The 24,491-nt window shown below is 38.8% G+C and overlaps 1 protein-coding gene across 2 annotated transcripts in view; it reads left to right on the forward strand.

Moving 5' to 3' along the window:
* Nucleotides 1–24,491, forward strand: part of Otogl (otogelin like) — a 120,980-nt gene that overhangs the window by 37,951 nt on the left and 58,538 nt on the right. For both annotated transcript variants that reach the window (XM_005358092.2, XM_026784580.1), the window contains exons 16-25: nt 695–818; nt 2,586–2,763; nt 7,433–7,557; nt 9,794–10,003; nt 12,563–12,728; nt 13,319–13,393; nt 14,231–14,283; nt 16,564–16,726; nt 20,704–20,811; nt 21,651–21,789. In XM_005358092.2, coding sequence (XP_005358149.1) covers nt 695–818; nt 2,586–2,763; nt 7,433–7,557; nt 9,794–10,003; nt 12,563–12,728; nt 13,319–13,393; nt 14,231–14,283; nt 16,564–16,726; nt 20,704–20,811; nt 21,651–21,789 — 1,341 coding nt within the window. The remainder of the gene's footprint in view (nt 1–694; nt 819–2,585; nt 2,764–7,432; nt 7,558–9,793; nt 10,004–12,562; nt 12,729–13,318; nt 13,394–14,230; nt 14,284–16,563; nt 16,727–20,703; nt 20,812–21,650; nt 21,790–24,491) is intronic.

A 24,491-nucleotide genomic window follows, 5' to 3' on the forward strand; every position in this document is an offset into this window, starting at 1 on the left:
ATCAGGGGAGGGGGAGGGAAATGGGAGGCGGTGGCAGGGAGGAGGCAGAAATCCTTAATAAATAAATAAATTTAAAAAAAGAAAAACCAAAAAAAAAAGGCCATTTTCAACAAACATTATTAACTAAGTTCTTCCCCCCCCCCCATAGTTTGTTTTTGAGAGAGACTCTTGCTATGTAGTATAGTCTAGCCTAAGATTTTTAACACTTTTCCTTCCCCAGCATCTGGAGTGCTGGGATTATTCATATGAACCAGCATGCCTGGCTCCAACTTGATTCTTTCATTGAAATTTATTAGTGTTTGAATTAGCTTTAGAATGAGTCCTAAATTGTTGGTTATACAGTGCAATTGTCTTTCGTGACAGGTTTGTCAGTGGTACTTGCTAAGTGATGCACCATGTATCTTAGAAGACAATTGCTGGCCCTTGACTGAAAATATTGCTATTACACAGTTTCTGCAATCTGTATCATATTTGATATATTATAGCCAACCATACATTGCGAGGGGTGGGATTACATGAAATGGATTATGTATCAGTTGTTCATTATATCTATCACCAATACCAAGCCTCCATTATATATGAGAAATTATTTATACGTACTCTTTTTTCTGTCTTCCCTTTCTCTCCCATCCTTCTCCAACCTTCTTGCCTCTGTCCCTTCTTTTCTATCACGAACACTTTGACTTTTATGCAGAACCTGGGTTTGGTCTGCCTTCAGTCAATAACTCTAATACTGGAGGATGATTTTAACAAACAAGTGACGCTCAGTAGGGGAGGCCAGATCCTCACCAGTCCCAACCACGGCTTCACTCTGAACGGTAAGAAGCAACGCTGTGCGTGCATTAGCATCGATAGCAAGCACAATCTAAAGATTTTCTTCTTGTTCGATGACAAAACATTTACTGGGTGCTTGTGTTGTTCTACCAAAATACTGGAGGCATCATATTTACTATTTTTCTCAAGTGGCCTAGAGTTTGCACAAGCAAACAGATTCTCAAAATAAAATGAGATAGACTCAAAGATTTGTGGAGGAATTTGCGGGTTTGAATGAGGAGGAGTAACCCATTCAACACTGGGCAAAGGGCTTTATGGGTCAAGTGAAGATTTGAAGCTGAGAAATTCTTAGGGTGAAAAGCTGAGATAGTGCTGTGGAGGGAAGTGAGGGATAAGTGTATGGAGCTTGTTTAGGGGATAATGTAACCAAATTGACATTGCTACATCATTGAGAGAGCCAACAGAGACTATCCAGAGCTGACATCAGGAAAACCAGTGGGGTATGAACAGTCTGTCGAGGGCTTTGTATGTGGTAGTTTCCTGAGATGGACCTTGTTGATGTCCACATCGCAACGTAGATATTAAGGATATTCTTTTGCTCTCCCAGTGAGAACTCTCAGCCATGTTCCAGCTTGTGTTACAAGTCACATGTCAGGGTCACGCAGGTATCATGTTAAGAAAATTCATATAGAAATCAATATAAAATAGTTATCATTTTATGAAATGGAAATCTCATACACTTTAGCCAAATAAACAGTGAGTTTTAAGGAGTTTCTTTTGTTTTCCTTTTTTATGACTATGAGGACAGCGGTGTGGAAGTGATTTTGAGATGATAGATATCAGCCATACAACATGAAGCATGCTGTCTAGTGAGGCATGGCAGAGCCAAGGAGGAGATGCTCCAAGGCAGAGAGAGTAGAGATGGGGAAGGCAGACTCATGAGGGTCTGTCAGAACACAAGTGGCCGGCACTTACTGCTGGATTCATTGGCGATGTCTGGGGAAAACAATGAGGAAAATACAGTGGTCAAAGAGTTTTCAGGTTTATGGCTTTAGGGACCAAATTGAGAAATTTAAAATCTTTAAAAAAATTGACAGAGGAGCAAAGAAGAGCTTTTGGTGACAAAGTCACTCTCTTAGTTTTGAGCATGAGTTTGTCTGTGTTGTGTCTCATAACATAGTGATTACCAAGAGCTATACTTTCCATTTCTTTTTGTTGGCATTCACAAGAATATGGAATAAACGTAATGGATCATGGCCCCTTTAGGATAGCATCACATGTCATGCTACACCACAGCATACACATACATACATGCACACACGCTGCATCCCCAAAAACACACACAAATGACATATACACACAAATATATACAAACACAGGTCACATGCCACACCTCCACCCCCAACCCGCCATATAACCATACACCTCATCTCTGCTATACTATTCATTCTTTTCACACACAAACAGATACACGTACACCACACACAAATACACACACTATAAAAAAGATGATTAGAATGCAAATGTCTAAGATCTACCACTTTAAGGTGTTTGACAATGGAAATTATGTGTTGATAACAGTCCATATGGAATACTGCCAAAGACTGAGAAAGTGAGAGAGAGAGAGGGAAGGAAACAAGAGAAAACAAGAAGCCACTAGGAAAGATTCATCCCTGGAGCACAGACAAGTCCTGCCAGCTGGCTACACACTTGCAGATGTCATAGAAAGAGAGGCCTACTGTTACCGTTGGTCATCTCAGAACACTGCCTCTGTGCGACAACCCTCATTTATATATGTTATTTCCCTCCAGGCATTGTGGAAATCCAAACCCTGTCATCCTTATTCATTCTTCTGAGAACCACCTTTGGCTTAAAGATCCTGTTTGCTATTGATGGAGAAAGAATTTACATACAGCTTTCCAGTGCATGGAAAAGAAGGACATTAGGGCTGTGTGGCACCTTTAATGGCAACATCAGAGATGACTTTCTGTAAGTGTGATTTATGTCCAGCTCTTTGAGTTTAATGACTGTCAGCTTAAAGGAGGGCGATTCATTCGAAAATGTTTACGTAACGGATAGGAGGTCAGCAATCGCTGGCTAAGCACTTCACATATACCATCGTATTTAATTTGTATAGCCAACCCCCATTAGTGTTCTTGTCTCAGTAATTAGAGAAGAAACTAAGGCCCCAAGGGGACAAAAAAGTCATTCAAGGTCACTTAGGATTTCTTAAAGTTTTCCCACTCAAGATCCCTTTTATCCATGAACTTTTATGCAGTACTACATAATATATATATATATATATATATATATATAATATATCAAACATATAGTGATAATAAGCTATAAGAAAAATTATTTTAAACAATTCTTTGCTATAATATAATTTTACTGTTTAAGATGAAAGCAAACTTGCATAGTGAGAAGATGATTGTGTTTTTACACAAAGAATTGAATTGAATATGTCCTACTGCAGAACATACAGCCAGATTCACCCAATATTTTGGTTTAAAAAACATCAATATTGAGAAGGCTGTTTCACATAAAAATGTAGTAGAAAATGGTAGAGCCGCGTTTAGGGTCATTTCAGATGTTCTTGAAAAATTTGTCCTAACCTCAAGCCAAAATTTGATGACTTTTAAAACAAAACTCAAATCAACAAGTAAGATGCTTAAAAAAAAAAGCAAGCATTCTATCAATACAGTCTAAAGATAACATTAATTTAATACTTACATGAGGGAGGAATTATGGGTAGAAAATATTAAAAATACACTTTCTAAAGCAAAGCTGTTGTTTGCCTAAGAGCAAACATCTTTGTGCGGTTTAAACATTGCAATTCTCAGCATACAATATTCTCCAGCCAGAGATGAGGTGCTCCAGGCAGCATTTGTTGACGTTGTATGGCATGACAGTACATAAAGCGGGTAGCGTGCGTTGTGTGGCATGACGGTACATGAAGTACATAGTGTGCGTTCTGTGCAGTTGCCGTAGAGTCGTGTAATGCCTCGCAAGTGATTGCTGAGAGAAACACCTTGGAATCACAACGTACTTAATGTGATGTGATTGTGTGTGTGTGTGTGTGTGTGTGTGCTTGTGTGTGTTATGCAGGTCAGGAGTCAACCTAGAGTGTTGCTTTTCAGGGGCCACCCACCTTGCTTTTTGAGGCTCTCTATTGGTCTGGAGCTCCCTGATTAGCATAGGCTGTGTGCTCGAAGGCCAGGACTCCAGCTGACTCTACCTTCCCAGTGCTGGGATTCTAAGTGTGCACCCCCATTTTCTACAGGGATTTTAGGGATCAGAAAATGTCTTATGTAGCCCAGGATGAATTCAAACCTGCAGTGCAAGCCAACGTTGGCCTCGAACCCCTGATCCCTTTGCTTCCACCTCCCAAGCGTTGGTGTTATAGGCACCTGTTCTGCATGTGACCTCATTTGTTTTGGAATTTAGTTTGGGTGGTTGGTTTTTCAGAACCCTTTGATTGCTGCCAAACTTTTCATGACCACCTTTCATTTGCACAACTCTATATGTGTCATGACCACACTTTAAGATAAACTATGAACTAGCCCACATTCTGGAGTGGTGCTTGACTTGACTTTATGCAATAGGACTCAGGATGTGGCTCACTGCTGCCTCCTGTGCACTCCTCTGCTACATAGCAAGTTCAGTCATCTGCTTTTAGAAACTTGCAACCTTTTAGAAAATCCTAATGTCATTTGTATTAATTATTATCTACAGTACGTGCTGGTTTTGTTTGGCACTGCTGTTAGTTATGAGACAAATTCTGGTGTCTAAGTTCGTTGGATTTTTCTGAAAATTGCAGTTCTGTTGGCAGAAAAGCAATAAATTATGTCTGTCTCCTTGATATGAGAATATGCTTTTGCAAAACCTGTTTGAATCAACAGTATCTAGTTCAGGGTCATGTTGTGAGTACTGGTCCTTTGGTCCGAAGCCTCCTGGGAGACAGTTAAGTGATGACATGGTACTCATCCTCTGCAATCTGATCTTGCACTATCGAGGAGGGATTTTAACCATTAGAAAACACGGAATTAAAAGCTAACCACCCTGATGGCTGTCAGGAGTGGTCGGGAGCTGGGCTGAAGGTGGGGCTGGCGGAAGGGAGTTGTTTACCAGTGGATGACTAGAGATCTTCCACCCAGCACAGGAACAAGCGTTGGTGTGTTAGATACTTGAACATTGCTAAGAGGCTAAACGGCAAATTTCCTCATGTAATAATGACAAGAATATGAGGTGGCATCTGTGTCTGTGCTCAACCCTTGCAGAGTGGATACGTGTAACGTTAAAGAATTGTATTGTACATAGTAAATACATACAATTTTAAGCTGGCCCGTAATATCCATATAAAAGATTCTAATGACGAACTCTTTGGTGACAGGTGAGAAGCTAATAGTGCACATAATATATTGAGGTAATTTCAAAATAATAAATGTTGCCCTTCGTGGTCCTAACCAGTGGACTGAGCATCCAGGGAATATATCATAGAAGAGCTGTTCTCTAAATAACATGTGATTTTTCCCCCATTCCCTCTGTGGTTTTTCCCTTTATAATCTTAATCGTAAACTCTGGTTTAATAATCAAACCAAGCAGACAGTGTTTGCTTTGTAAAATTGAGTTTATATCTAGCCGAAGTCAAGTCTGGATTAGCTGCGAGAAGAACATCATTTATTGGTTTTCGCACCAAACTGCCAGGTTTGTGAGCATTAGGAGGCTACCACCCTTGGTCGCTGTAAGCGTAGAACTTGCTCATCCTGGATAGACAGCAGAACTGAGCAGAACTTTTAACCATGCATCAAGAAGTTCACTAAATGTGTAATGAAACAACGAGAGCTGATGCTTTAATTAAAGTTTCAAAAGTAAAGTTTATCTTACATTATCTCTAATGCAATTTATGTACTTTCAGATCTTTTTTTTTTTTATTTACTTGAAGTTAAAATAACAATGTCTCTATCACATTTTCAAAACAGAAACCAGGCTAGGAGGCTTGGCTCAGATGTCCAGAAAAGACATTAAGCCCTCTTTCTTGGCCTTGTTTGTCAGAATGGGTTAGCAGTCAGAGTTTAACAGATGGCAGATCTGTCTGCCACTCTCTGAGGCACCAGTCCCCTCCATGCATAAACATTCAGGCGCGATAAGGATGCAGGATAATATTTCAGTCAGAGATAACTCTTCAACAGTGTTTAGCTTTTCAGCTAAAGTAGTTAAAATTCTTTACTTGACAAAGGTTAATGCGAATCTACAAGCATAGTGTAATGGAAAAATATTAATTGAGAATTTATTTTACATGCCCTGTTAGAGCAAGTCAGTTATGATGAGCTGAAAGGCCATTTTATAAAGTGAAATACAATAAATAAACAGGCCTACATTCTGGTTCCTATCTTTAACCAACTTATTGTTTTAAGTCAACCAAGTGAAATAAGAGAGCCAGGCTCTGGGTAGCTCCTCCTGGGAACCCTGAGATATTTTGCTTTCCCTGGGAGGAGGCAGGAAGAAGGGAGCCTCGGAGGGACATAAATAGAACTCGGGCAGTTTCTTGAATTTTAATACCTTCATCTGAACAAAATGAGACTTTTATTTTAGGCTTCTTATAGCTGTTTAGCATCCTGGGGGCTTGTTGGGAAATAGGAAAAGGAAGGAGAGGATGCACGGGATGAGGGGAAACTGCGTCACCTAATGTCTTGTGCACCGTTTTCTTTCTCTCCTTTCTGTGCCTTTGAAGAACTGGTCTCAGCTAGCTGGTGACCAAAGCACTGACCTTTTAGTGTGCTCTGAGAGTGGAAGTCAAGCCTGGACTTCTGCTCAGGCACATCGTGGCTGTGAGCACAGGCCTATATATCCTTCAGGAGACTGGATTTGCTTTCTGGATCTGTATAAGTAGACTTCACAAACTTTGGACTGATAGAAAATCACTTTGCCAATGTTGGCTGTTGAGTTAATGAGTTTTGAGGGCCCTTGAAGGTGGGGCTTCATATTTGCTCCCCATATTTTAGTCTCACTTTAAAAGGGTGGTTTTTTCTCTTCTGTTTTGGTCTACTGAGAGGAAACTGAAGAAGAGAGGAAATTTGAAGGAAGGGCGATGTTCTATCATTTTTTACCCCAATTTTAATGGTATTAATTTTGTTCAGTATTTCAGGCCTCATATAAATTGATATAATGAGTCAAGAGTATAGGCCATTTTACCCTATGCTATTTGCCATTAGCTTGAATAGACCATAGGAACTTTGCACTTCTACATTCCCACAATTACCCTAATCCACACTCAGACTGAATTTTTGGTTATGTGGGTACTGTGGGAGCCAGGACTGATCTTTTGTTTTCTTGGATACCAGCTTAATGAAACTGATCAACATTTCTCTGAGGTACTTTTTTGCTTCTCTTATAAAATGGGCATAAGGAGGATTTCTTCACAAGGCACAAATGAAGATTCAATCACATTACATATGTCGATAATTTCACACCTTGAAAAATCTCAATAATGGGAAGCTGAAATGTTTATGTTTCTTAGAAATTGCTAGCAAACTTGAAGTTCTAAGATTTACTTAAATATTAAGAAAAGGGACGTTTGCTTACTTGAATATTTGAAGGATATGCATGAATAAGGTGAATGAGAGAGACGATGGTGAACATTTTCTTGGCTTTCCAGCTCTCCGTCAGGCATGATAGAAGGAACCCCACAGCTTCACGCACATGCGTGGAGAGTTTCCTCCACTTGTTTTGCTCCTGTCCACGTCCCGATGGTGGACCCCTGTAATATCAATCAACAGAACAGTAAGTCTTCCTTTTCGCATGTAGACTCAAGGGGAGATGCTCAGCATTTAACTCTAATTTTATAACATTATGCTATGATTTGAAATTATGATTTATTCATTATGTAAGAGCACTCACTGCCATTCCTTATGTGTTTTTGTTCAGTCATATGCCTACATCCATGCCTGTTAAATGTAATTAGGGCTATTTAGAAGAACAGAAAACAACCCATTACTTTGCAATTGAAAATTTATACACCATGGGTATTTATAATTTTTCTTCTTCTTAAACACAGTCTGTGTTTTGGGGTTTTTGGATGCTGGAAACACTCTAACACTGCTGTCAGACTCTGGGGATGCTCAGCTTCAGTTTCATGGTGATAACTCAAGGACATCATGGATTTATTCCTATGCACAGCATCTATTATAGCTTTATGAGCAGGGAGTCCATAATTTAGTTTGGATGTGCTGGGAAGAACAGATAATCTTGCTCCCAACACTTAAAAAAAATTAGATGTTTTTAACTTGATGAGGGGAGTACTGAAATCTTGGCCTGTATCATTTATTACTTTGACATCCCATTTCCATTTTTCCTCCATTCCATCCTGATACTTTAAAAATGAATTTACTTCTTCAACTAATCTCATTTGCTTTTTGATATCTTGTTTCTAACAGTGACGATTTCCTTCTTGCTGTTGCAGCGACTTTATTATTTATCAAGTTGCCCCGTAGAGGTTTCAGTGGGGTTCTTGCAGAGCTGTGCCTTCTGGCTGTGGTTTTTATCAGCCTCCACTGTGTCCGTTTTACCACATTTTTCATCACTTTGCTTTCACACTTGATGCCTTCTGTGGTGTATGCTTTAGAGATTTTCTTTTTTGCTTTTGCTGTGCACTATGATTTCTTGAAAATCCCAAACACGCAAATTAAGAAAGACCCAGGAAGAAAGGAAAAATCGATAAAAAGACAGTAACTTTGAACCAAACTCTTGATATTTTCTCACAAGGATCTTCTTGAGTTACCTCTTATACAACAGCAGCATGATTTGATCTACAATTTCTTAGAACACAAAGGAATGGCCTTATCAGTGTGTTCTTTTACTCTTTCAGGATTCTTGGGGTTAAGACTGTGTCTCCCAACTGTGTACAGTCATTTGTTTTGCATATGCATGCATATTTAATGCAAAAATAGTGTTTAGGTAACTACCAGGGTTTTTATTATTAATAAATATGTCAGATCTGGGAGGAGTTGGAGGAAGAGTTGGGTGGTGAATATGATGAAAATGCATTGCATTAAATTCTTAAAGAATTAGTGAAAATATGTTATATTGCAATTAAATATCCTTGGTGTCCTCAACAAAATCAATTCAGTTCCTTGAAAGTAAAACTATCTGATGTCCATCTGCCTCTCAGTCACAATGACAATACAAAGACTGGTTTTTATCTATGAGGAAACCAATGCATGTAAGGTACACTTACATCAAGGAACCACATACCTCACCTTTTCTCAGTTTTCTGAAAGATCTTAGCTCCCTGATCTGGTCAAACTTGTTTTGCTAGTCCTACACAGGAATGCATTTGGTCAAGGACTGATTTGAAGATGGTGATTGTACAAACTTGCTCCAAATACTATAATGACAAATACTATCATTCAAACACTATAATGATATTTGTGTCTCCGAGACTTCAAAATATATTCCAACTCCTAATCATTCTTCACCCATTCTTTCACACATAGATTTATTAAGCAAACAAGAGTGAGCTATTCACGTTGGCTAGATGTTGGCCACTGCATGGTGTAGATGTTGAATGACTATGACATCTGCCCCGTTGTCTTTCACTCCTGAGACTCCATCGGAAGGAATGCAATGATTGCTAGACCTGGAGTAATGTGTTTTCTATAGACTTATCGGCCTATCCATTATCTGGAACCACTTTTCTCACACTCAGAGGCTGGGAAGTAATATTTGCCAGGTTCTCACAACAGGTTTCCTGAGGCGATCTTCAGCCTGGGGCTGACTGAGGCTACCACTTCTGTCAGTCTTTCTGTTGCTCAAGTTATTCAGGTACACTGTAGTTTTGGCTAAAAGACAATTGAATGTGGCTTCAGTGTTGTTACCTAGGTTGCTCAACATATTGACTCTCATTTAAAGTAGCAATACAATTCTAGGAAAGGGAGATACTTGAGTAGGTTCGGTACCCCATTCTTAGGGTAATACCTGGCCTCGTATAAGAAAGAGTCATGGCTTCTTGTTCTGTTAGTTGGCTATGCAGCCCACTGTGACGTCATCCACCAGGAGCTCTTTGCTCCTTGCCATGTCTACGTGAGTCCAGGGCTGTACTATCAGCTGTGCCGCCATGATGCATGCAAGTGTGGAAGCTCCTGCCTGTGCAATGCTCTTGCCCACTATGCTTACCTATGTGCCCAGCGTGGTGTGCCCATTGATTTCAGATCGCAGATCTCCTTCTGTGGTGAGTATGGCAGCACAGGAGGATGACCAGGTAACTCGTGATAGGTTTGTATTCACCTTTGCCACTTTTGACTTTATTAAAGAGATGTCAATATTGTATGTAAATTATTTGAAGTATTCTTATAGTGTTTAAGTACTGAACATAAATGAATACAGAGTTTGTTTAAACGAGATACATGTTGGATAAATGAACTTATAACACAAGGATCGAGTACTATAGTGTTTGCTCAGTATGTGAGAGACCCCCTTCACTTAAATCCATGGAAGTAGAAGAGGGAAAGAGGGAAGGGGTGAAAGGAGGCGAGAGACAGAGAGAGAGATACACACATAGAGGAAAACACTAATAACTGTTATGTATTACAAAGTTAGAGTATGATTATGTCTCTTGAAAGAAGCATTAGAAATAATTGGAAAATTTTGAAAATATTCTTATCCTGGAAATATCATATCTAAACAGTGAAGAATATGGAAGCAGATGATGCGCTAAGTGACGCAACTGATCTGTAGTTAGACAGGCACAATATACAGTAGGCAGTTGCTAGTTCATGTTCTTGATTTTTAATACTTTTAATTATGATGTCTGCTGTTCCACGTAAGGGAAATTCTACATGTGCCCTATAATTATTTTTCCAGCACAACTCTTAGGCCTCCTGGTTCTGTTTTAACTTTTTTTTTAAAAAAGGAAGTTTACTGAAAACTGTTAAATTTGTTGTTTCATGCAGCCCGCTCTCATGTTATAGAAGGCAGGGCTCAGGGTCTACAAGGCTGGGAATACGAGCCCATTGACCCTTACCCATCTGACCCCTGCCCCAGTTCCCTCTTTAATTGAGGCTTCTCATCTCTGAGCAGTCACCTATGGTTCCTCCAGTCTCTTGGTTGATGCCACTAAAGGGAGCTTAACCTTTATAATGGTAGAGCCTTCTCTCCAGCCTGGCTCTTCCACGTTCTGGTTTTTTTTTTTTTATTAGGGATATCCCATTCTCACAAGAGTGAAATCTAAGATCTAAGACAACTAGAATCAACACCCCTTCCTCTACTTCAGAGTTTGTGCTTTAGCTCTCTCCTTGCTTATGGTGACTGGAATCCTCTCCACTTCCGCACTCACACAGTTACATTACACAGAGAACGTAATTTTAATTATGTTTGAGTCAGAATGATCAAGGTGTTTTAGCGTATTTTAAATCTTTGTTTCCCTTAAATAAATAAAAATATTAAAAAGAGTATTCTTATTAGTTCTTTGAAAATTTCAAATGTTTTTTAATTTACTATTTTCTTTCTGAGAATATTACATGTGAGTGTTCTATCATTTGCCCTGCCCTTCCCCCTCCAATTTCTGCCATTTTCCCTACTCCTTCTCAAAGTTATGACTTCTTTTATAACTATTATTACTGCATATTTATGCATAAATACAACCTGCTGAGACTGTTTAATATTACCCATATATATGTATTTAGGGCCAAGCTCTTGGAATTAGACAGCCTATCAGGGGCTGAAGAAAAATTGATTTTTAACATCCATTAATTGCCTATAGTTATTCATCTAGGGTTAGGAGCTGAGGAGATTTCCCCCATCCACACTGGTATGTCAGCTGGTGTTGTCATTGTGTAGATCTATTTTAGGTTACACTTAACTAGTTGCCTGCCATTTTTGGTTCCATTTGACCTAAAGAGAAGTTGGAAGTTTTTTGAAAAAAAAGTATAAACATGATTTAAAAAAAAAATAAAGACTGTATGGATCAATAGAATCAAATTGTATCACATTTATAGATAAATGCTTATTTAGATTTCAAGAATATGGTAAATGTGATGATGACCAAACTGGTTAGTTTTGTCAACTTGACACAATAAGAACCATCTGGGAAACAAGAATCCCAACTGAGGAAATGCCTCCATCAGATTGGTCTGTTACCATAACCGTGAGACAATGATTGTGAATTGATGAAGAAGAGCGTAGCTCACCACGGGCAGCGCCACACCCAGATAGGTTGTTCTTGGGTTGTTTAAGAAAGGGTAATTGAACATGTGTCTGGAAACAAGTTAGTAAGTACCTTTCCTCCGTGGTACTCAAGTCCGGTCCTGTTGGAGTTCCTGTCTTGGCATTTCTTTGTGATGAACTGTAGTTAGGATGCGTAAGTCAAATAAACCCTTCCTCTCTCAAAACTGGTTTTGGTCAGTGTTTTATCAAAGCAATGATGAGCAAAGTAGGCTAAAGGAACAGCACTATGAAGATTTAAATGTCACACAGGAATTTACTCAGACTGTTAAAGTTATCATCTGTAAGAATGAATAAATATGGTACAGGAGTCAAGAATGGCACAGAATGTCTAAGTTAATGGCCTCTCGAATAGGAATTTCACTTCCATGTTATACCCTTAATGAGGCCATCTTTCTGTTTGTCTATCTATTCATTCATTCATTCTTTGATTTTATTATCCAATCCGTGATGTGTTTACTGCTGCAAGATAGTGTTTGCTGCACGACTTATATCTACTTTGGACCTATGAGTGAGCATATGTTTCTATGCGTGTGAGATTTTGAAAGTGACCCTAGTTTGTCCACAGCCGTGGTGTGTCAGAAGGGCATGCTGTACCATCACTGTTCCTCATTCTGCCTCCGCTCCTGCACCTCCCTCTCCTCTCCTGAGCAGTGTGATGACGACTGTGCGGAAGGATGCAACTGTCCCGAAGGCAAATTCTACGAGGACACCCTTAACTTCTGTGTGCCCATGTAAGTCACAGAGATGGCTGGACGGCAGCCAGATTGTGTCTGATTTCCCTCTGATAGGCCAAATCAACTTTTGCTCATGGTTCTTTACATGGCTAAGTATCTTTTCCCTTGTTTTGTTATTCACTTTTTTCTTAATGTGCTGAGATACTCACAGAAAGATACAGAAAGCAGTTAAAGATTCCACCAGTTAATCCTGAGGCTTTTTCCTACTTGATTTCTCCACACCCAAAATCACTAGCAAGAATGACATTTTTCCTGTCACATGATGTGGTAAGATTATAGGGTCCATTTTCAGAAAGGTCTTAGCTCTCAGAGGAACCAAAGACTTTGGTTTGCACATAGGAGTAAAAGACACAGCAGATATGTTTTTCTGAAATGCATCCAGAGACTTTTCTTAGGACTTAACGAGCAGTTCAGAACGATTTTGATCTTCAGACTCTCTAATTACCATGTCCAGTTAGTTTCTGCTATTTGCACATTGGAATCAGACCCTACAGTGGCCAATCGCAGAGCAGGGAATCAATTGCCATTTCAATTGTGTTGGAAAAAATTCATATCTTATTTTATTTACTTCACTTTTCTGCTTATAGCTATCACTGCCGGTGCCATTACAGGGGGAGCATTTATCAGCCTGGGGAGCTCATCCCAACACCCTCAGGATTATGGTAGGTGTCAATGAACATATTAACTCCATATATATCACATTGGAACATGGAATAGGAAATGCCCTAGACATATACTGGTGAAACAAAAGCCCTTTAATAGGTTTTGGTTCTTTAAGAGATGTCAGGAGTGGGGTAGTAATTCAGACTGCATCCTGAGGGCTTATAGGTTCAGGGTTCACCTACTGGCTCAAAAAAAAAAAACATCAATTCTGGAATGGATCAGAACAATAACATACATAGGGGTCACTTATCACCTCCTGATGTATATCAAAGCTGGTCCAATAGCTCTGATAGGATAACACCCATTCCAGATATAACCTGTCTACTAAGTGAAGACATGTCCACATAGCAGGACCAGTTTATCTATACCTCTCTCCCAGAATCCTTCTTCCGGCTCATTACAGGTTCTCACAACTGATCCGTAGGTGTCGATAATGCCAACAATTGTACAGAGCCAGAGTTTTTATATTTCCACTAAGCGTTAGAATCTTTCTGTCTGATCTAAGTCATAACCCCCTTTTATCCTTTAGACTTGTTCAGACTACCTAAATGTCAGTTATGAACAGATTTTTAAATTTTTTCTCTTAAGTTTTAAATGTATTTTTGTGTCGAGTATGTCACATTGTATAAATCAAATTGCATCTTTCCCCCTGTTGCTAGAAGCACTTGGGCCAGGCCATTCACAATGATGTGGTATTTTTATCTTCATGTCTCTCACAAGGGTGCTTACATGGAAGCGTTTGATAAAATACGTCAAAATGAAATAGCTGTCTTCAATAATTATCTATATGAATCACACTTTGGTGATCTATAAATTAGCAACTTCTTTACTTCTAGCCAGTGCTCAAACGGGACTGTGAAATGTGACGAGCCAGCAACCCCCTCTACTGGTGAGTTTCAGATAAAGATTTTCCTGTGGAATGTGTATCCCAAGAAATGGCTCAGCGGTTAAGAGTGCTGCCCATTCTACCAAAGGTCCTGTGTTTGATTCCCAACAACCACATGGTGGCTCACAACCGTCTGTAATGAGATCAGGTGCTCTCCTGAGGAAGAGACCTGGTCAGTCGTCCTCATCAACTTAGACCATTAAACCCAATATGGACAAGTTCAACAGAACCGCCATATATGGGCTGCCCATGCATGCTTCAGCATTGCCAGGACAAAAATTCCATTCATTCGGTTTCACGTATCTCAAACACTGCCTCTTACTTACTAGAAGGCATCCAGTCCCTCCCAGGCTTTGTTACCCAAGCACATGCATACAGTAATATCATGTAGTCAGCATAGCATTCCAGTGTTTGCTGACTTTCTTCACATCAAGAGTTAGAGTATATGAGGGACAGTTAGAGGTGAGCATACGATGCTGCCCCTAGCTGTGGTTCTCAACTGTCCTGATGCTACAGCCCTTTAATCCAGTTCCTCATGTTGTGCTGGCTCCTACCCTTAAAGTTATTGAATTGCTGCTTCATAACCACAATTTTGCTACTGTTATGAATCATAATATAAATACTTTTGGAGGGAGAGGTTAGCCAAAGGGTTGTGCCCCACAGGTTGAGAATCTCTTGATTAGAGCTACAGCTGATTATGTAACCTTTACACTGTCCACCCAAGCACCACTTCGGGTAGCCAAAAGGTTTGAGGGAGCTAGCCCAGATGCTGGCTCTAACAGTGCTGTGGATCAGAAACCAGAAAACTCTGTCTTAGACTAACACTTCACAGTTTTTAATGCATGCACAAAGTGCTGATGATCTTGCTGAGACCTAGATTCTGATTCTGATTCAGGAGCAATGCTAGCGATTCTGAATGTCTACCAATGGCCAAGACAATGTCAGTGGTCCTGGGCCCTGGGGTGTGTCTGGGTAGCAGGGTTCTAGTATTAGTTGCAACGATCTGAAAATAGCATAGGATAAGAACATGGCGGCACACTCCTATAGGCCAGCAGTGAGGGGGTGGAGACAAGGCAATCCAGATTGCAAGGCCAGATTCAGCTATGCTGAGTTAGAAGCAAACATGGCTTATGGAAAATCCCATTATAAAACTGAAAAGTAGAAACAATAGGTTTATAAAATATATCAGTTACCATTTCTCTTAGAATGTCACCTTCCCAATAGAGTCTGTATCCCGAGAATCTTCCAATTAGGGAACTGTATGAATCTGTATTCCCGTCAGATGAAGAAATAGCCTCAGACTTTCAGGGACTAAAGAACAATTCTGGGCAAATGACAGTTCTTGGTTTTCATTCTGTTAGGTAGTGAGATTTAGGCTCGGCTACTTATCTGAACACGCAGCTATTTATCATTATAACTCAGCTGTGAGCTGAGCCTCGTGGTGCATATCCACCCTCCCAGTTAAAGAAGCTAAAGCAGAGGGAGGGAGTTAAGGCCAGCCCGGGCTGCAGAGTAAGAGCCTGTTTCTTAGAACCCAAAACTAAACAATAAGATCTCCTTTGAATTGTGTGTTCTAGATTTACTTTGTCATGATTTGGGTCAGTCTGGGGCTTCTCAACAGGCCCCATATACTGGGCCTCATAGCTAACAAGAGCTACTGGAAACCTACTGTTCACCCCTTTCTTCAACAAAGCTCATAGTTGAATGGAAGATGCCTAGGTAGCCTGCTTTCTCAAAGAAGTGAGTCCTCACCGCGGTATCCCTCTGTGTAAGGGTCTTGATTCCTGACAGACCCAAAGCCTTCTGGAGAAACAGGAAGTCCCTGTCATGCCTCTGTAATAGTGGTTACTTTTGTACTTTAGACAATAGTAAAAACTGATGAAAATATTTATTCATAGGTTAGGCAAGTTCAAGGAGTAACATATAATATTGATTATCGCTTTATAATTGTTGAAATATGGGTTATAGTTTTCAGCTCTTAAAAACTGGTATGTTTGAATTAATCAACATACCCCCTTTTTTTTTGTACTTCAAGAAATTAAATTTATTTAATTTATTGACCTTTCAGGGAAAGTGGGTAAGATTTTCCAGTTTGAAAAAGGTATTGGAAATTTTGATGACTGAAAAACTCTGACTAGATAATGTTGCTAAGCTCATCAACTCAAGGATCAATGAATGAGAGCATCCTTTAGTTATAGCAATGATTTGGTCCATGAATTTTGTGCTCAAGTGTGTGAAGTCAATACAAAGTTAAAGCCATGTTATCGTTGCTTGTATTTGAAGTTCACGCCTGCCCAGAAGGGAAGGAATATTTTGACTGCAGGTTTCCTGACCCCGAATTACCAGCTGGTGGTATAAATTGTGAGACCACGTGTGCAAACCTGGCCATGAACTTCACCTGTGCCCCATCCTCACCTTGCATAAGTGGCTGTGTATGTGCTCCAGGGTGAGTTCCCTTATCTTGCTAATACAATCATTTAAGATTTTCAGGAAAAGTACGGGTTCTTCAAAAATATTCTTGGGGCCAGCCAGATGGTTTAGTGGTTAATAGAGCTTGCCTTGTGAATCTCATGACCTGAGCTGGATCCCTGGAAACCACATAAAGGTGGAAGGAGAGAGCTAATTTCAAAGAGCTGTCCTCCTGCCTCAATATTCAAAGCAGGAGACACTTACGCCCATGTATGCACATCCACACACACACACACGAACTTATTCATGCATGTGCACACACACACACACACACACACACACACACTTACTTAAAAATAATTTAAAAGCATTATTTCAAGAATAATCAAAATCTTTGTTTTGACCAGCGGTTAACTTTGAGTTGCTAGCTACCGGACTATTGTAACTATTCTGCTAAGCTAACTCAACATTATGCAATGTAACTGGAGGCATGCACATTTTAAGATAAGGTGGGCATATGACACCATCAGTTATCTTTTCTCAAAGCACCATCTAGGTATACATCAAATACGTTCCATTGATGCAGGGATCATCAGTGACGTCAATTTGTAATAGTGAAGCCGACTGATTTAATTATAAACATTTCAGGTAACGATACTGAGGGTAGACAGGGGGTTGCTTTAAGTGGGAACTCTGACCGCATTCACACCGGAGCTTGAATTCCTGCTCTGCTACTGTTAGTTGAACGATTTTTTTTTCTACACATTCTTGTGAAGCCTCAACTAGATAGGCATTGTAAGATCTGTAATATATTGTAAGATGTGTGTGTGTGTGTGTGTGTGTGTGTGTGTGAGTGTGCGTGCATGCGTGTGTGTAGAGTGTGTTCAATATATATGAATCACAATTTAATTGCAGGATATCTATTCTTCCTTCATTTCCTTCAGTTGCAGAAATACCGTGTACCTGTGGTACATAGAATACAGAATAAATAGACAGACAGAATCTGAAGGCTGTTAGCGCTCATAGAATCAGGTCTCCTTGGCTCTTGCTTGTCTAGTGATGGATAGAGAGAGGGCCATCTCAGGTAAATGGGTCACTCATTCTTCCTCAGTGAATACGTTCCACAAAGACATTCCCAGGAACAACTCATAAAAGTCAGAGCACAGGAGGAACAGGCCTTGTTGCTTGCCTCCCAGGAGAATCACCTTTATCTAAATGGCTCCAAAGAGCCAAGTATCTGGGAATGATGTTAGTCTGTCTAGAGAAGGGCATAGGAGGGAGAGAAAGAAGGTCACAAAAGACAAGAGCTCACACACAAGAAGAGCAACGATAGGTGGAAATCAGGCCATAGAACAAACAAGCAAGGAAAACAATTTATCTAAAGGACAAGGGAAAGAAAATTTTTATTGTGGTCAAATAATTAAAACCTGCAACATGACTTGGTCTGTTTGATTGCCACTGTTGGGATGCATGACCGATTAAAGCCATATCTAAATTTTATTTCAGCGTCTGATGCTGTTTGCTACTACCTTTGTCTCTCAGTTCAAACTTGACATTTACTTCCTGGCTAACCTTATTAAGAAACGTAGAGAAGCGCCACCTCTCTTTCCGTAATTATATTGAAATAGCGCTAGAAAGAACTGAGATGCTTCTGGTTGATTTAGAAAAAAAACAAACAAACAGAAACACTTCTAGTAAAAGGTCAGTGATGCTAATTAAGTTATCTTCTCTTCAGTATGACCTTTTCTGGCTCATGTTGAGACAATGCCTTAGTATATCATATATTTTCTGGGATCCTGGTAGGTTTGGTGGCTGTAAAAGATCTACATGGACCTAGTTTAGAAATCCTTGCCCTAATGCAAAATCAAGGGAAAGTCAATATAGGTGGCTTCAAATATTGGTCCTCCTTATTAAATAACCTTGGGGCACGTTTACCCAGTATCAATTTCTTTTAAAAATGAGTGTAGTGGTGTTTGTTTCATGGATGGCTGAGTATATTACAGCAGACCAGTTACACAGTAGGAACCCAGTCGGTGCCCATTGCCCGCTTCCCCCACCCCCTAGCCAACCAGAAAGACACAAAAGGACAGTGTCTTCCTCCTTCTCCCCGGCTTTAAGTAGGTGTGAAAAACTCATCAGTCTTCTGCATAATCACTCAAGACTATTGCTGTGTCTGGGTCTACAGAGATCGTGGTCCATTTGACTGAAACAACTAAGGTTTATGAAACAGTATTTTGGGAAGGGGATTGAGGGGAGGCATTAAAATACACGTGTAAGGTGAAAACAGTTTACTGTAGTGCAGTGTCGTTAGGTTAGTGAGCCTGTGGCATATTTGAAGATGGTGTCTGTGTAAGAGTAAACAAAAATACTTGCTTTTGTTATTGGGGTCTTTATCACCCATCTAATCAAATATTTAATTCACTTGATTAATCCTAAATGAGGAGTTGATACAGATTGTTAAGTACCGAAGCTGGTGAGGAAGTTAGGGACAGAGAAGACTGAGAAAAGAAAAAAACTATAGTGAGACCTCAACGATGAGAATAATAATAATAAAAAAAAAAGATTTAGAGTCAAGAAGATGGACAGGTTTGGAAGAGTGAGGTAAGGGTGTGGAACGAGGGGAGGTCAGTAGGAAAGAAATTGAATCAGACAATACATCATTGACACACACAAGTTCCTTTATGCAGTCTTTCTCAACAAAAAAGTCTATTCCATGGCTAAATGATAACGAATACCACTTTCCTCCTGAGTGGTGTGTGAAGTCTAACAGACTGTATGCACAGGTAAGAAAGCACCACACTGTATATACAAAGCTATGAGGACAGCAGAGGTCTAAAAACACACGCGTGGTCATTTATGAATTCAGGATTCAAAACGTTGATGGTAATTTTTTTTATTGTTCTGGGGATGGAATCCAGAGGTTCATACGTGTTGGGCAACTTACAAATATTGATGTAAATCCTCTTCAGCCCTTAGCCCCATGTTTTATAACATTAAATTATAGCATTTAAAAAAATCATAAAAATGCATTCTATATATTTTGGTAATGATATATTTTAATCATTTGTTTTTGTCTTATTAAAATTATTTAATCAATTAATTATTCATATAAATATTAATATCTGTTAATTCTTGAGGTTCACTCAAATGTTGCATTTTATTGACTTTACTATATAATACATAATATTTAAAGCATCACAATTATATTTATTATTATTATGCTTGTTAATTATTTTAATTTATATATAGGATTCTAGGGAAGATCTAAAAATATTGAAAAATTATATTTATAATGATGGTATTGGTATATATGTAATCTATGCAATGTAGATTTATTTAATCTTAATACTAGAATATTTTGATAGCACACCATTTTCTTCAATATTATGAGTTTGAATTGTTACATTACTATTAAATTATATGTTCTAAACCTTTTATAGTACTAGATATCTTTAGGTAGTTTGTTCTGTGGTAACTTTTTAAGATGGGAAAACGCTTCAAACCACACATTCCAAACAGCATACTAACATAAAAGGAGTTAAATACTTGATATATTTCATTTAAATACTCCTAAATCAAACTTATAATTTTATATCTTAGCATCGAGAAACAAGCTTGTTTGCTCTCTAAATCCTTTAGCAGAAAATATTATTGTTGTCATAATTTATTGTTTTACCAGGAACTGTCAGACAACACGGCCTCTTTTAGTAGCTAATAATGGTGATTGGGCCACCCATTTTCTCTTCAAACACGTTTTTTTTCTAGAACAATTCGCCATGTTAATGATTGTGTTTTATAATTATTGTGCTATATAACAAGAGGTCAAATTATATCTGATAACGATCTTAGTGTTTAGTGAATACTGTGATACACAAGCATCTTGTGGGGGGAAAGAGGGGAAGACCAGATTCAGTTTCCAATGCAAACACAGAGGTGAGTATGATAAAATTAGAGCCCGAGAGCCCTCCTGACGCTTGCCGGTTTCTCTACTCGTGTGACCTCTTCATTTGAAAGAATGGCGGAGCACAAGGGAAAGTGCTATGTTCCTGAAAGCTGTCCTTGCGTCTGGAAAGACTGGGAGTATGTCTCTGGGGAAGTCATCTCCACGCCATGCTACACCTGGTAAGGACAGCCATTTATTCCGTGGAAGTTTTCCTCAGCAATTGTATTGACTTCACTTGTTTGACGGCCGAGACTTGACGTGCCTAACTAGCAAGAGGGATTCATAACCAAGCTTGCGCATATTAGAGCTGGAGGCTATTGGAAGTTGAGTCACTAATTTTTCTGATGGGATAATGGCATTTTAAGTGCATATTTGTTAGCCTAGAAGTAGGAAATAAGACAATTTGGCAACAATAGGAGAAACATCACACACATAAGAAAATGCTAAGGGTTACTAAGAGCTGGCCTTATTCAATAAAAGTTTTATTGTTTGGAAGTCAGTGAGAAAAGTGTCATAAAAATAATTAATTTTTTGCTAAAATTTCTGTAAAATATATGCAAGTGTTCTAAAATTTTGAGTATAGAATCTTGAATATAAAATTTTCATTCAATTGCCTATTTTCTGTGTGTTCCAGACTTAATTTTGGTGTCTGGTACTATAAATGAAAAAACATGACAAATTTTTCCCTGTAATAGGTGTTATCAGAATAAATTGGTGATATTTATAAGGATTATTGACTCTGAATGCTTCTGAGAACCAATGTTTAGACTATTGGGAAATTGCTACTGCTGCAGTGTTGGCTCCCAGTAGAGCACTGGCTGCTCTTGCAGAGGACACTGGTTTGAGTCCCAGTTCCAGGGACTCTAAGACTCTCTTCCGGCTTTCAAAAGCACTCTGCTCCCCATAGTACACAGAAATACATTCAGGCAACACACACACACACACACACACACACACACACACAAAACTAATTTGAACCTGATATCTTCACAAGATAATTATTGTTATCTTTCAATAGTGTTTGTCGGCGGGGGATGTTCAATTGCACGTATTATCCATGTCCTGCAGTATGCACAGTATATGGGGACCGGCACTATTATTCCTTTGATGGGTTGGAATATGACTACATCAGTGATTGCCAGGTGTTTTTGATAAAGGTTGGTCATAATTACTTTCTTGGTTTGAACTCATATAAAGACAATGTGAAGAACAGCCTGTTGTCCATGGCATATCACATTAGTATTTACTACTAATAAAACGTAGGAAAGCCATAGTGTTTTCAACTTATTGCTCAGCTTTAAACTCTTCTTAAATTTTCTTATTTGTAATGGACACACTAATTCTTCAGCCCCATGCCTTTTGCCTTGTCTGTGAAATGAAGATAATGAGTATACCGATCCCAAGGATAGAAAGGGCTTTATTACACAGTAATTGCTCATTAAATATAAATTATTTCAATTATTGTTAGCTTGGCGCAATAAATATACATATAACTCATTAAACCATATATTTTATTCTTATGGATATAAAAACCAAGAGAGATTATTTTTGATTCTAGAAATGCTATTTTGATGGTATACGTTGGCAAATTCCTGGATATATATGTATATATATATGAGAAAGTCTTAAAATTTCTTATATATAAACTGTATAGATAACCTATTTGCATAATTTGTTTAGCCACCCCTGGTCCCAGAATTAAATTTCTAAATGAAAATATGTAATTTTTTTTAGTGAAGTCACATATAATGAACTAGACACCATCCACCGGCAAATACATATACGATTAATGTATTTTTCTGGGCATAGCTTTTATGTCACCTTATGCTTATGTGTGGTTCTGTTCTGTGAGCTCTTCTCTAGGAAGTAGAGTAATTAGGTCCATTTTGAACAGTTATACAAAATAAAAAAAGAGACACTCTAATAAGCCTTTTGCTTATAAAGAACTGAAGTTCCTCGAGAGTACTTGTTTCACGAGAACCACAATAAGTGTCTTTGAATAGCCATTTGTAAAAGGGGACTTCCTTTATGAATGATTTTAAGTTTCTTATAGAAAAATATTCATGGATTTGGTGTTATATAATTATGACATCTGTCATATGCGTTTATATTTTTAAAATTTCATACATGAATGCTGCATTTGCATAATTTCCACCTTTCCCTCTCCCCTTCAAATTCCTCTCATGTCCATTTCTTTCTTCAATTTATTGCCTTATCTTTAATTAGTTTTTATACACACGCAGCTTGTTGAGTTCATTCAATGTTACTCATATGTTTATGGATTTAGAGCTGACATACTGTGGATCTTTATCTAGGAGTAGGGCCTGCCCAATCTTTCCTCCTGTGTGCTGGGATTTTGTTTGGTTTAAGCTTACACAAGTCTTTTACACGTTATCATCGTCATCTCCAAGAGTTCCTCTGTGAAACTATTTGTTACATCTGAAAAATGCTGCTTCTTTGTTGCTACCCACCACCACTGACTTTTAGACTTTTTTCACCCCTTGTTGCTTAAGATCTTTGAACCTTGTGGGAGAGGGGGTGACATGTTTAATCCTTTTATGACTAGACATTCCACTGTCTTTATTATGGGCACATTGACCAGCTGAAGTCTCTGTGTCTCATAGATTAAATGCCATCTATGAGGTGAAGCATCCCTGAGGAGACCAAACACATTTTCAAACAAGTGACTAGGCAGAAAATATTTTTTCATAGAGCATTTGTTTAGACCAGGAAAGTATGTTTGAGTATTTAATACTGAATGGTTGTAGTTAGTTTTCTTACTGGCACTACAAAGGGACAGAGCCACTCTTTCGAGTATCCGTAGCCCATATTCATCTTAGTTTGCTACCATATCCCCAGGGTAAGATGAATACATCCTGTCCTGTTTCACATCTTAATAAGATTGCCTTCCTGTATGTAAAAAAATGCACCCTAGCCGGGCGGTGGTGGCACACACCTTTAATCCCATCACTCGAGAGGCAGAGGCAGGCGGATCTCTGTGAGTTTGAGGCCAGCCTGGTCCAGAAGAGCTAGTTCCAGGACAGGAACCAAAAAGCTACGGAGAAGCTGTCTCGAAAAATAAAAAAAGGAATCATTTGCACAGTGTATTAGAGGCAATCCTACTTAAGCCATTCATTCAATGTCTGGTTGAAGATCAGTTCACTTTGTCAAAGAAGACTTGAAGAACACCAGTTCCAGAATTGTATCTACCTGTTTATCTGGCAATGTTCTTTTCCCAAAGAACATTGTTTACTGATTTTTAGGACTAAGTTTTTGCTGAATTTTATTGGTAATTTAAAAAAAAATGAACTTAATGGTGAATAATAAGGTAGGAAAATTTCTTATGATTTTACCATGGGAAATTTTACTGAAACTAATAAAACTATATCAGGGCTCCAAATGTTTCAGGACAAATTGACTATGACACTCATGATAAGCTAATAAAACAGAAATCTAAAAAGAGAAGCCATCTCATTTGGTCATAAAACACAATATTGTTTGCCAATGATAACTTAGTGATTAAGCAATTGAGGCTAATTTTCATAGCCTTAAAATAAGATTATGTCCAATTTCTTGGTGCTTGAATTCTTTCCAGTTTCACTTTTTTTAGTGGTAATACTTCTTGATGCTCACATCATGTGCCAAGACTTCCCAAGGCCAAGATGTCCTTCTGGAAATACCAGTGCTTCTTTTGAGAAGGGAGGAAGTATATTATTTTCTTTCTCAGATTTCAGAGTTGAACTTTAATTCTGTGAGCCCATAGCAAGTAGCAGGCACCTGTTGGACTTCTTCCCACATAACTTTTTTTAGATAAGGATTTCAATGTTCTCCTTAGCGGATCCTTCAAATGTAACTGAAT

Source organism: Microtus ochrogaster, chromosome 24 (genome assembly GCF_000317375.1).
Source record: "Microtus ochrogaster isolate Prairie Vole_2 chromosome 24, MicOch1.0, whole genome shotgun sequence".
In the NCBI taxonomy this organism is placed as follows: Eukaryota; Metazoa; Chordata; class Mammalia; order Rodentia; family Cricetidae; genus Microtus; species Microtus ochrogaster.